We start from the raw sequence: 13,992 nt of genomic DNA, 5'->3' as shown, positions 1-13,992 counted from the left end.
TGATACTACTGAGAATACTATAGTATACATTAAGAAAGTGTATAAATCACTACTACACTGTTGTATAGCAAAGAATGCGGAGGAACTAAACACAACACAACACTCAACATGGCCGCCCGAGAAAAGGGCTGTGTTGAGCAACATGAAAAATTATGTTTTTAAGTGATCAGAGGAAACAAAAGTTATGGTAACGTTCACGTCATTTATAAACATGTTTTTTAAACATATCAGTATTCCTATTCAAGTCTTGTTTGATTTACGTAATAACTGCCCGGAGGCGTGTTGCAAAGATTGCCGCCGAGTGGCACGACTTTCCTTCACGGCTTTGACTATAGTTCATTAATACAGGAGATGGTGGTCTAGTGGGTTAAACCACTGAACTGGTAAATCAAAGGTTGTTGGTTCGATCCCAGCAGCCACCACCAGTGTGTCCTTGAGCAAGACACTTTACTCCATGTTGCTCCAGGGGGATTGTCCCTGTAATAAGTGCACTGTAAGTCGCTTTGGATTAAAGCGTCTGCCAAATGATTAAATGTAAATGTACATTAACATTTATGCATTTGGCAGATGCTTTTATCCAAAGCGATTTACATTTGCATTATTCTATATATTTGTTTCTAAGTATGTGCAATCCATGGGTTCGTACTTATGACTTTAATACTTGTTTTTGCTTACATTCATATTAAAGATAAAAAATGTTTGTCTTTCCGAGCGTTCAGTCACGTTTCATGATGTTTATCAAGGGTCGGCTCTTAAAGGGACAGTTCGCACATTTATTCCGCCTCATGTGGTTGTTAACCTGTATGTGAGTCTTTCTTCAGTGGATCACAAAAGAAGATATTTCGAGAAATGTCTCAGTGTTTTTGTGTTCATACTAGGGCTGTGAGATATTGAGGGAAAATGCGATATGCGATAGCATGCTTAATAATGCGATATTCAATGCGGTATTTCATTTTCTAAAATCGATTTAAATTGTATTCAAATATATAGTTAAAAAATTATATAACCAACACATGTTTCACATTATTTTAGCAAAAAGAAAGCTTCACTACAACTATTGAAAGATTGCAAAAAAATACTGCCATATCTTCTTCGTTTTGGCACTAAATGGTCAGCAGCAGCTGCGGATGTCTCGGGACGGCTCATCTTTGCTCGCTATGAAAGCTTTGCGACACGGATTGTTGTTTGATTTGCGTCAGAGTAGATGCACGCTAGCATTCGCACGCACGTACAGTATATCCCAACTAATATCCGCTTGCCAGATATATACTACTATCCCCATCCACCTAAAACTTTGACCATACATAACGTTTTGAAGAATTAAAGAATTAAATGGGGTTTAAATGTCAACATTCTTCAACATATCTTCTTTGGTGTTCCGCAGAAGAAATAAACAATGACATGAGGATTTTTCATTTTTGGTTGAACTATCCTTTTAAAATTGTAGATTGACACACACTTGTGTAGTGTAAGTGTGTAGCATGTGTATTCAGAATGTGTTTCTGTGAAGAGTTTCTTAATAAAGTCACAGAGAGAAACCTCGTGATCTTTTACCCTGAAGCTGTGACGGTTATTAACCAGCGAGCGTCTGTCCTCTCCGTCACCCTCATTTAACCCGGACGGGGTTGAATCTTTCCAGTATTAGTAATAATGTGCTGTTATGTGTTGTTAACAGTAGATGACAGTGTTGAAATGGCTCCAGGGTCTCTGCTTCACATCCGCAGCCCATCTCAACATCCAACTAATACAGAGAGAATAAACTCTCATGACGCGTAACAGGGATGACAGAATCATTCAGTGACGCAGTACATAGTAACATTGTAAGAAGCCAATGGCGAGAACACTTTAGTTCTTGAATTTCATGCATGTCAGGGTGGCCTGAACGGATCTCCGGTTCTCCTGACACCTCACAGCGGTGCTCCTGAGAGTTCACACTTCTGTTTAACTTCATGTTCACACATTTTTTGACATAAATCAAAGTTAAGCCACACACACACATGGACTTCATGTGGTGCGGTCTGTGTTTATCTAACAAATCTCACGTCCTCCACCTTCACCACCTCTCCAGTTTGACCCCTCGTGCTGGCGCTCGGGGATCAGCACCAAGGGGCGTGGCTTATGATGTCATAACAAAGGCAGCTTTAATATGTCAGCCTCTGAATGGCATGTCAACACCGTAATTTCTGCAACCCTGTGGAGAAAATCATCGTCTGAGTTCTCCAGCTCGATTCTGTCTCAGAGCACCGCGTCGACCGAAACGTGTGTGTGTTTGTGTCTTTCTGCATGACGTGTTGTGTAAGCAGCACGTTGAGTGTTTTAGCAGGACCAGCTCGCAGTTCCACATCATAAAGTTTTAATGGAAACGGGTCCTGCTGGGTCGGTGTGAATGAGCAGATGATGGGATTCAGCTTTAGCATGAAAAGCTTTTCTCCTTTTTAAACGAGAGAATCTCACACCAAACATTGTGACAATTAAACCAAAAAAAGGGAAGATTTGAAACGATTCTAATCCACATGAAGGAAAATAAAAGCTGTTTTTGAACCTTGTAATTTAATAATTCATGTGGACATGTATATGTAAAATGTTCCTGAAGTGAATGCAGTGATGCAGTGTTTGTGTAGCATGAATTTTGTTGTTTAACTCTATGTGTCTGATTGAATTTGTGTTTGTTTTTGTCTCCCCAGGCGTTTGGAAATGCCAAAACAGCCCATAATAATAATTCCAGTCGCTTCGGCAAATTTATTCAAGTCAACTATCAAGAGAGTGGAACTGTGAGGGGGTAAGACACATTCTTTAGCTCTAAAACCTGCAGATTATGTTATATATTATATGATACATGACAATATTAGGTTCCATATGAAGAGTTCCAAAATGAAATAATTTTTCAAAAATCATGTTGTTTTATTGTGCAATATAATTTAATATAAATTAAACTGCAGTTTGTTTGTTTGTTTTCATTTAGCCATAATAACTAAAAAATTACAGTTAATAAACACAAAATAAAAAATATGATAACATAATAAAAAACAAAAAAATTGAAATATGCATCTCATTTTGGAACACTTCATATATTATATATATAAACCTTTTCATTTGACGCGTGCACGCCTGACCCCATGTTAACTTCCGGTTTTTGTTTAGCTAGTGTCTAATAAAAAAACGATTTATATTTTATTTTATTAAATTTCATGTTAATTTGTTTTATTATTTCACTGCATGATAATTGTATTAAACGATTAATATAATTAAACAAATATTTGTTTGTGTTTTCATTTTATTCAATAAACAATGTGTTGAACGGTGTGTGTCCACGTGTGTACACAATAAAAAGTATATACTGTATATATATATTCATAATTTCACATTCCTTATGTTTCAGAGCCTATGTGGAAAAGTATCTTTTGGAAAAGTCCAGACTAGTTTACCAAGAGCACAATGAGAGGTACGTCACATCAGACTATATATTTGATATTTGTACTTCAAATGATGTTAAACTGATATAAAACTTGTTCAATTGTCATTGTTGATTGCTGTACTTTAGCTTAAAAAACAGCAGGTTCTTACTTTGTGCCACGACGTGAGCTTGTGTAAACTCAATAGCATCAGGACTGTTGTGAATAGATTTTAATCTGTCGTGCAGAAACTATCACGTGTTTTATTACCTATTGGCCGGAGCCAGTGAAGAGGAGAGGAAATCTTTTCATCTGCTCAAACCTGAAGAATACCATTACCTCAACCAGGTACAGCTCATCATTTACAATAAAGCCTTTGTTTTGTCATCTTTCATTGGAATAGAAGCGTGTCTTTAATGTAAATGTGATGTCACTTGTGTGTTTATTTACGGGCGTGCTCACTGTAAACGTTTACAGTGTGTTGATTCATTCACTCCCAAATGTTTCTGAAAAACAAAAAAACTGAGCAGAAAATCATCTGTTAAGTTCATTTGGTCTAAACAACACGCTCCGTAATCCCTGGCAACACAAAGAGCTCAGTGATGCTGAGGCTGTTTCCGGGGGACTCTGTTGCCATGGTGACTGTGGGCAGCATCAGACATAGAAGAAAGAAGAACAGGCCACTAGTCGTGTGCTGGCTGCTTAAGAGCCCACCAGACCTGAACGGCTGGACAGATCCGTGTGAAACCCAGTTAAGATGACAGTCTGTCAGCGCTTACACACAAACACACACAAATACAGAGACAGTCGTGTTACAGACGTCCAAAACAAATGACACAATGCGTTTTAGTGCTGAAGACGCCGTGGATCTGACACACACTGTAAAAGTGTTCAGTTCTGCTGAGTGTGTGTGAGATCACTGTGTGTGTGTATGTTTGCGAGATGATTGTGTGTGTTTTTCTTTGTTTGTGTCTTAGCATGTATTAGAGATGGCTGGGTGTGTGCGCGTGTGAGAGATTATTGTTTGTCTGTGTGTCAGCATACTGAGTGTGTTTGTGTGATGATAACCGTGTGTGTGTGTTTCTGTGTTTGTGTGAGTGATGATGATGTGGGTGTGTGTAGCTCTTAACACCTCTGACTGCCTTCCAGGTAACATTGAGAGTCCACAGACACCAGTGGAGAAATGACTGTGACGCTGAGCTGGTCAGTATCATGTCAGTGTGTGTTTGTGTGTAGCGTCACAGCGCTTCTCCTCTCTTTCTTTGCTCTCTTGCTGAAGTTTGCTTTGTTTTAGTTTTGTTTATCATTTTACGTAGTGTTAAAGTGATCAGTGACATCCATCCGTGCTGGCGCTGGTGTCGGTCTGTGGGCTTGTCTCGGCTGTGTGTATTGCTTGGCTTTGGTGTGAGGGAGGTCACGTGATCTCAGTTCATCTGATTTATTGCCTCCTGAACCCGAGATGCTCTTTTCTTTGTCTATGGACGACTCATTCAGTATTTGACTTTGTAAAGTGTGCCTCATGGACAGTTTTAGGACTTTTGGATGTCATGTTGGATGCTGTTACTGTATATTGGCTTTGAAATGCATTCGACAACTTTTTTTAGGTCAGTTTCTGTGTGTTTGTTGTGTTCATGATCCTTGTGGTCATTCACGCAGGACTGTTTCTCGGTGGAAGGAGAAGATCTGAAGCATGACTTTGAGAGACTCCAGCTGGCCATGGAGATGGTCGGCTTCCTTCCGGCCACCAAAAAACTGTGAGTTACAATCCACAGACATGAGAATCAATAACAGTCTGTAACACAAACAGAAAACATTCTGACGGAATATAAACGGATCTGTCATCTCTGCAGGATTTTTTCGTTGCTGTCTGCCATCCTACACTTGGGGAACATTCGCTACAAAAAGAAGACTTACAGAGACGACTCCATCGATATCTGTAACCCAGAAGTGCTTCCTATAGTCTCTGAACTGCTGGAGGTATAAAGAACCTTCAATATAACCAACAGTTTCATCGCAACTGATTTTATTTGCCCTGGCTGAGGATTCCAGACACTTTGAACTTCAGTTTATCGCTCAAGAATTTTATTTTTATATGCTGTAAACATTTATGAGGTTTTGTTCCCTTAGTCACAAAGTGCATAAAATGTTTTACTGTGTTTTAGTTTAGTTTTACGATCATATTGGAGAAAAGCGTTTTGCCAAACGCACAATATCATCGCAGTAAAGCACAGGGTGTTTATAAATATGGTGAAGTGCCGTTTATGTACATTTATAGTCAAAACTTGTGCGTGCTAATGGAGGCTTACGTCTCTTGTCATCTATCTGTGGTTTTCGTCGATTATCTTACACGTCGCAACATTTATTGCGTAAAATGAAGCGTATTGTCTGAACACAGATGTAACGTCTCTAAATTTTTAAGTTTATAATGCTCTGGCGTTTTTATGAACAGGTGAAGGAGGAGATGCTTTTTGAAGCCCTGACGACACGGAAGACGGTAACGGTGGGAGAGAGACTGATCGTGCCGTACAAACTGTCCGAGGTGAGAAGTAAATTAAACACGGGATTTAAGTTCTATGAATTTGAACACTTAATGTGTGGAGAGATTTCAGAGCTCAAGCCGCGTGTAGAAAACTTCCTCAGAATAAACCTTAAAGGAGAACACGCATACTAACTCTCACACAATTATTTTACTTACGGTTACGTTTTTAATATTTATTTTATGACTGCAACATTGTATCATTGTATCAACTAAGCATCCAGGGTGGAAAGTCTGCATATGTTTAATTTGTGAATCAAGTAAGGGGTGATTCACATTTCGCACAAACCGCGCCGATTTCTCTGTCTCGCAGTGCGCCGCCGAGATGCTTAGTTTTGGGGGGGCCTGTCGCGTGTCTACATTTACGTCTACAACGAACTTACACTCGCTAAAAGACGCACGATGTGAATCACCCCTGACACAGTCTCTTATTTCAGTTGCTCTTAGGATGTCAGGAACCCTTCATCAGGACAGAGAGAGGGAGAGAGTTTTATGTGTTTTGGCTCGTGTTGCTTCAGTAAGTGACGATCTTGGCAGCCGCTGGAGGTTTATGGGTTTAAATGGGTCTCGTAGTGATGTGTGTGTTCGGCTAGATGTTTAAATCAGTTGGCCGGACAAAACGATTCCCTCTCTCATGGAGAGAGAGAGAGAGAGAGAGAGAGACAGAATGAAATTGCTCTACTTTTTCTATTTACAATTAAGTAATTGCAGTGTTTTTATCGCACACTTTGAAAAATAATGCTGCAATGGGGTATATGCATATGCAGCGATGCATACTTCCGCTAAAATCTCATCCAGCTGAGCCACTTCCACTCGGACTGCGCTGAGGTCATTTTTCATCAAATGATAAAGATGTATTTATTTACTACGAAAATGTTCACATTTTAGCGTACTAACAACACTACAGCTGAACATTGCTATAAGCCTTTGTGTAGATCAGGTCGTGGATCGTAATCCTATGTGCATTTAGATTATTTTTTAAAGATTTAAATAAAATAAAAATAAATATTTTAAAGGATTGCGTTTAATTTGAGCTTCACATTGTAAGATACACCAGTGATAAGTTTCAACAGAAAATATATTTTCGGCCTCTTGTGGTTCTGTTGGAGGTATCAGGTGTGACTAACACACAGGAAGTGACATTGGTGAAAATTCAGGGAGTTTTTACGTGTGACACAATGACCACAGTTTCCCCTCAAACAAAACCCAATCGCACAAACGTTCTGTATTCTTTCTCTTTATAAAACATGTGGTCTCGCTTTAAATTCAGAGGATTATGGAATAGTTCCAAAAAGGTTTTGTGGCCAAAAACATTATTATTGCGATAACTGTTCAAATAAAAAATGCTCTGTTCTATTCATCTCGTCTTTGATGAATGAGTGAGTTTGTAATGCAAAATGTTAAATGACTGACACTGAAATATCGTAAAGAGACGTTGAGTTTAACGTAACACACGCTCATGTTTGCAGGCCGGTACGGTGCGAGACTCGATGGCAAAGTCCCTGTACGGAGCTCTGTTCGACTGGATTGTGTTTCGCACCAATCACGCACTGCTTTACAACAAAGACCTGGAAGATTCATCCAAGGTACAAACAATTTCTCCTTTATTAATATTGATATTTTAGTTGACATTTTAATTTGTTGTGAATGATAATGCAGAATTATTTACTGTACTGAGATCAGCTCTGAGGTCTCGTGTGGTAAACAAACTCTTTCACTTCATCATACATGAGTGTTGTGTGGGGATGTTGTGTTGTAGATGCTGTCTATCGGGGTGCTGGACATCTTCGGTTTTGAGGATTATGAGAACAACAGTTTCGAGCAGTTCTGCATCAACTTTGCCAATGAAACTCTACAGCATTATTTCAACCAGCACATCTTCAAACTAGAGCAGGTACGTCTTCTTTTACAGAGCCTGGCGTCTGTGGGTTATTTTGAGTCATTGTGTTGTTTTTGTGTAGACTGTATAATACATCAGACTGTCCTGCCGTTCATTCCCAGCTCGACTCTTATCTTTGAGTTTAAAGTTTATATTGTGGCCAAAGCAAATACGTAGATCTCCAGCTGTTCTCCGCACGGCCCGAGTCCAATATTTACACCAACTGCTCCTTCCTTTATAGTATTTCAATACATTTCTCTGCCAATTATAAAAGATCAACACACGGACGCAGTAAACCCGTCCTCGGACTTCTTATAAAACCTCAGACTTGCTTGATAGTAATAACTCTCATACACACTGTTACGACAATCTGTAACATTTTCTCTAAAAAATAAACAAAAATCTGTTAAACTACAACCTTAAAATACTGATTTATGAGTTAAACTGTGAGGTACGACTTGCAGGAAATATCAGTTTGACGTCAGATAAGTACCGAGGTTATTTTAGTTTACAAAAGCTTACTGTTCATTGAAAATCAAATAAAATATTGACCTAAAAATGTTTCAATTAACAAATTTAAATATAATTTTTTACATCTTGCTAGGACAGGGTGTTCGTATAATTTTTTTTTAAATTTAAGTTAATAAAATTTGAATTTTAATTATTGTTCTACAACGTTCAGATGTGTTTCTTGATTTAAATTTAGTACAATGTACATCCGATTCATGCAACCGTACAAGAATAAAGCTTTCTGTTTTATTATAAATATGCTTTTATTTTCCGGCCCGTAAGAAAGGTGATATAAAAATGTATTATTTGAACGTTGAATCTCCGCTCTGTAATGTTTTTTGATCAGGAGGAATATCGATCAGAGGGCATCAGCTGGCACATGATCGACTACATCGACAACACGCCCTGCATCAATCTGATCAGTAAGAAGCCAACAGCGCTGCTCCACCTGCTGGATGAAGAGTGCAAGTAAATGTCACCCCTTCACCTTTAACCTCTATGTGATCCAATCATTGCAACAGATATTCGTCAATATTATTTATCAAGAAATTCTGCATTATGGTCTTTACTTTGCTGGAACTATTTAGATATATGAACTATTAAGCTCTTCTTTTTGTCTGTTTGTAGTTTTCCACAGGCGACAAATCAGACTCTTCTGGATAAGTTTAAGCGTCAGCACGAGGCCAGCGGCTACATTGAGTTTCCCGCTGTCATGGAGCCAGCGTTCATCATCCAACACTATGCTGGAAAGGTCAAATATGGCGTCAAGGTGACGATCCCATAATCCTTTTTTGATGTTGGTTTAAGCGATGTCTTTTTTTATAAGAACACACAATCGTGCGTTATTAATACATAAGCACACACACACACTGACCTAATTCTAGGTTATAATCTCATTGGTTAGATCGGCCCACCAGCTGTGAGTGTATTTGGAACACAAGTTGGCAGAGAGACTCAAATCTACACCACACCCCCATCACAAACACACACATATGTGCAGAGCGCACACACGGCATCAGATGTGTACATGACACGTGAAGAGTCAACCATTGAGTGAATGAATCGATTCATTGAAATGAAATAACGAAATGAAAACGTTTAAACACACAAACTCGATATGTAAAGTGCTGCGCTCTTGTTTTCTGTCCTGCAGGATTTCCGGGAGAAGAACACGGATCACATGCGGCCGGATATCGTAGCGCTTCTGAAAAGCAGTCGAAACGCTTTTATCTGCAGTCTGATGGGAATTCATCCGGTGGCCACGTTCCGCTGGGCTGTTCTGAGAGCGTTTTTCAGAGGCGCCGTGGCCTTCCGTGAGGCGGGCAAACAACACAAAGACAAAAAGGCCGGTGAGTATATGTGTGTTCCTAACAAAGACACATTCACTCGTCCATCGTGTCTGTATGACTTTTTTTAATAAGAGCTGTCACACTCCCAAATAAACCAACAACACACCACAAGACATACGTCGTTCACATACACGCAAGGTCGACAATGTAAGCACGTTTCTTACACATCATACACAGGCATTGTGCACAGCGGCTGATCCAAACTGATCCTGTCATGCAGCTGTGAGCCTCAGATACATCAAAGATTCTCTCTGACGTTTCTCACCATTACGTGAGGACAAGTTAACTACCCACGATGCATCACTGCTCTATTATTTATCGCCGCGGAGACCGAGCAAACGCTCTGGACTTATGAAATATGTATCCGTGGAGACAGAGAGAGAGCACAGAGGAAGTGATGCGTTTACACAACTTTGTGTGTGAGTGCGCGCATGTGTGTTCCTGTGTTTGTGTGCGTGTTTTGTATGTGCATGTGTGTGTCGCATTCTCACATTTTCCCAGACAACTACAGACACACACAGGTGAACAAACCGCAAACACTGGAAGACACACACACACACATATTTCTGCTTTTTCACTTCTGTGAATATGTGTGATAAATAGCTTGTGTTGTTCCCCGTTTGTATTTCTTATTTTAATTTAAAGTCTCAAAACATCCACACGTATAACTTAAACAGTGAAATAAACAAGATAAACTAAGCACTTTTATATTTACTTGAGCGTTTCTAAAAGCACTAACTGGTTTATATTTAGGACGAAGACACAAACGAATCCATGAACATGAGTTTCATTTTCACAGTGTTTGTCAGTTATTTTTGTATTTTACATACAAGATAACACCTTTCAGACCTGTATAAATAACTTGATATCTTCATTTTCTCTCTCTCTCGTTCGGATATTTCTAGGCTCTGAATCTCCGGTTCCGAATCGTAAAAGTGTGGACAGCTTCAGCTTCCTGCATCACCCTGTTCACCAGCGGAGCCTTGAGATCCTGCAGCGATGTAAAGATGACAGACACAGTAAGACTACAAACACTACAGTCACATCTTTCTGTATCTTCTTCTTAAAATTAGAAATAATAGATGCTTATAAACGATATGTATGTAAACCTGCACACACAGCCGCGGACAAAATAAAGAGACTAATGTCCCGTTCACGTTACAAAGCGACATGATCCCATTCATTTTAATGGAGAGCTGACGACGTCCGTAGCAACAGTTGGCGTCCTTATGGGGTGTGTCTAGTGATGCGACATAGTTGAGAAATGTTTAACTTTATGAAAAGAGGAGTGACATTTGGGAGCGACTGTTGTATTCCTTAAAGGAATAGTTCACCCAAAAACTCCAATTTGCCATTTATTTACTCGTCCTCAGGTCATCTGAGATGTATGTGACATTTATTATTGAGTAAAACCATCAAGAAGATTGTTCCGTAAATCCGCAGCCCTCTCTGCTTCATATAATGGGAGTCTTTGGGGTCCACCTGTGTAAGAGTTCCTAAAGCACATCATTCCAAAAGAGCGCCTCCTGACGACATGTTGACGTCTTGTGAAGTGAATCGTTTGATATTTTCATAAAACTTTACATCATTTTTAATAATATTAGCCATACTGTGCAGCCTCTGCACATGTCCCGATCGCGATCTTCTGCATGTAGTATTTGGTGGCGGATTTCATGCCAGCATCTGGTGCATTTAGTGCCCCCTGCAGAAAGGGAGTGTTGAGCGACTTTTTTGGAATGATGTGCTTTAGAAACTCCTACACAGGTGGACCCCATAGACTCCCATTATATGAAGCAAAATGGGCTGCAGATTTACCAAACAATCTTCTTTATGGTTCTACTCAAGACAACATGTCACCTTCACCTCGGATGACCTTGGGTGAGTTAATAAACAGCAAATTGGAGTTTTTGGGTGAACTATCCCTTTAAAAGTGAATATCAAATTGTTTTCCTCGCAGAATTTGAGGGGTGAAAATATACAGATTTGTTTCTGCAGTTTTCATTTTCTGCAAATAAAATCTATATTTTTATTTGAAATTCGGTAAAGAAATATTGTTAGTAGTTCACAGAAAGAAACAAAAACAATCATTTTATGTAAACACTGAATAATAGTAGATTTTAAAGTCTCTGAAATGGTATTTTAATGTTTCTGTTTTACATTCAAATGTCTGTACCTTGTGATCAACAGGTTCCTGTATCAGTAGAAAAATGCCGCGCACGCCGCTCTCAGACCTACAGGGAACCAACACGCTCACAGAGAAATTGGCCAGGTTTGTTGAAGAATCTGTATATTTTTGTGCGGGACACAGCGTTTTCATTTTAAAATTGAATTCTGAAGTGAAAATTGACTGAATGTCTTTTTCTCAGGGACGGATTCTCCGGCTGTAACGTTCGTAGTGTGAGAGAACGCGTCTCTTCCTTCAGCTCGTCCCATGTAGACGAGGGGATTTTTGTGAACAGCGTTAATAACAAGCTCTTGGAGAGAGCTCAGGGCATCTTGATGTGAGTGAGATCACAAAACTACTTATAAAGTACTTTCATTCTGGTTTTCTTTCGTGTTTTTAAACTCTTTCTGTCTTCTTACAGGCGGAACAAGAACTACAAGACCAAGCTGAGCCTCCCAAAGGTAGACCTCTTATATAACCTATAAAACAAGTGTGATATGCCTAAATGAAGGCAGCAACATTTCTCAAGTACACCAATCCTTGACATGGTCAAGTTAGACATGCGTGACACAAAAAGTTGAGCCGACAGTTAAACATGCTGCGGTAGATTCTCTCTTGCTCAGTTGGCAATAATATGAAGTCCGTTTTCTTGTGTCCTCAGCACCTGCTGGATGTGAAATCGCTGAAGTATTTGAGCTGTCTGACGCTTCATGACCGCATCACTAAATCACTGCTTCATCTACACAAGAAGAAGAAACCGCCGAGCATCAGCGCGCAGTTCAACGTGAGATCTCGCCCTATCTCATTCGGAGATAATGTGTGATGTTTTGAATGTTAAAATATTTTTTTATATCACTTTCATGTTCTTTAAGTAATAAAGTCATAATTAATCAATCCTTATTTTCAAGTGTACACAACATCACCACTGACTGAAGCAGTGAAAAAATTCTGTTTGGAGATACGGCGCAGAAATAACATTTTGTTGCGATGATTTGGTCACGACTGTATGGTTTACGGAACAAAAAATGTGCAAAAAAAACTTAAAATCAAGAATTTGAGTCGAATAGAGCTGTGGTTCTCAAACTTTTTTTTGTGAGACCCCCTTTGTGCTGAGCCCATTGCTTTGCGCCCCCCCAAAAGTTAAAAACGTAAAAAAACATATTCAGTCTTACAATGCTTGAACATCAATTCTTTTGGATGGTGGGCTTCTTTTTCAGATGCATTATTGAATAAAATTAACGATAAATGTCAATATTTCATACAGAGCCACTACGTCTGTGGACCCCCTTGATCTGTCTTGGGCCTCCCAGGGTGCCACGTCCCCCATTTTGAGAACCACTGGTATAGAGAGATGTGAGGATCATAGCGATGTAACAATGACTTTGATCTCTTGTGATTCAGGTGTCTTTGAACAAACTGATGGAAACCTTGGGTCAGTCTGAGCCGTACTTTGTGAAATGCATCCGGTCAAATGCAGAGAAGGTGCGTTTAATGTGATGTTTTTTTACATTAACCCTACATTTATATGTTTAGTTTGATTTCATGTGTTTTTCTCTTGTAGCTTCCCCTGCGTTTCAATGACGCGCTCGTTCTGAGACAGCTGAGATATACTGGAATGCTGGAGACGGTTCGGATACGTCAGTCTGGCTACAGTGTCAAATACACCTTTCCGGTTAGTAAAACACACTCATGTAAACTTAAATATGAACAGAACGGTTTTGCAAGATCTCGTGTGTTTTTAGGATTTTGCTCATCACTTTCATCTGCTGTTACCGGCTGGATTCCGTCCTGCTCAAATGAGTATCAGAGAATTTCTGCGAACTGCACAAATCGATTTCAACACATATCAAGTGGGCCGAACAATGGTAACTAGCATTTATTCTGTGTAAAACTCACTATGATAATATGAATATGAATAATATTAATGACGCTTTAAAAATAATGGTTCTCGTGCTCTGTCTCTTCAGGTGTTTTTGCGCGAGCTGTCGCGTCAGAAGTTGCAGGATGAGCTTCATGAGGAGGTGCTGAGGAGGATCGTGTGTTTACAGCGACGCTTCAGAGGTCATCGGGAGAGAAAACTTTTCTGCAGTCAGAGACGAGCCGCCCGACTCATTCAGGTACATCAACTTCCTGTTTGTGAGGTTCAACTTCCTATCTGCGTT

General features: G+C 39.5%; 1 protein-coding gene across 3 annotated transcripts in view; it reads left to right on the top strand.

Annotated features, from left to right (window-relative positions):
* Positions 1–13,992, top strand: part of myo9ab (myosin IXAb) — a 36,294-nt gene that overhangs the window by 11,459 nt on the left and 10,843 nt on the right. For all 3 annotated transcript variants that reach the window (XM_056739143.1, XM_056739142.1, XM_056739141.1), the window contains exons 3-23: positions 2,685–2,779; positions 3,380–3,442; positions 3,641–3,740; positions 4,542–4,595; positions 5,049–5,146; positions 5,243–5,369; positions 5,842–5,931; positions 7,398–7,514; positions 7,688–7,822; positions 8,664–8,785; positions 8,945–9,086; positions 9,471–9,666; positions 10,572–10,685; positions 11,854–11,935; positions 12,033–12,167; positions 12,252–12,291; positions 12,492–12,614; positions 13,232–13,312; positions 13,392–13,502; positions 13,573–13,695; positions 13,798–13,947. In XM_056739143.1, the coding sequence (XP_056595121.1) occupies positions 2,685–2,779; positions 3,380–3,442; positions 3,641–3,740; positions 4,542–4,595; positions 5,049–5,146; positions 5,243–5,369; positions 5,842–5,931; positions 7,398–7,514; positions 7,688–7,822; positions 8,664–8,785; positions 8,945–9,086; positions 9,471–9,666; positions 10,572–10,685; positions 11,854–11,935; positions 12,033–12,167; positions 12,252–12,291; positions 12,492–12,614; positions 13,232–13,312; positions 13,392–13,502; positions 13,573–13,695; positions 13,798–13,947 (2,298 nt within the window). The remainder of the gene's footprint in view (positions 1–2,684; positions 2,780–3,379; positions 3,443–3,640; positions 3,741–4,541; positions 4,596–5,048; positions 5,147–5,242; positions 5,370–5,841; positions 5,932–7,397; positions 7,515–7,687; positions 7,823–8,663; positions 8,786–8,944; positions 9,087–9,470; positions 9,667–10,571; positions 10,686–11,853; positions 11,936–12,032; positions 12,168–12,251; positions 12,292–12,491; positions 12,615–13,231; positions 13,313–13,391; positions 13,503–13,572; positions 13,696–13,797; positions 13,948–13,992) is intronic.

The sequence above is a fragment of the Triplophysa dalaica genome, chromosome 24 (genome assembly GCF_015846415.1).
Source record: "Triplophysa dalaica isolate WHDGS20190420 chromosome 24, ASM1584641v1, whole genome shotgun sequence".
NCBI lineage: Eukaryota > Metazoa > Chordata > Actinopteri > Cypriniformes > Nemacheilidae > Triplophysa > Triplophysa dalaica.
The sequence above is the reverse complement of the archived record's forward strand: the minus strand, read 5'-3'. Positions and strand labels throughout refer to the sequence as shown.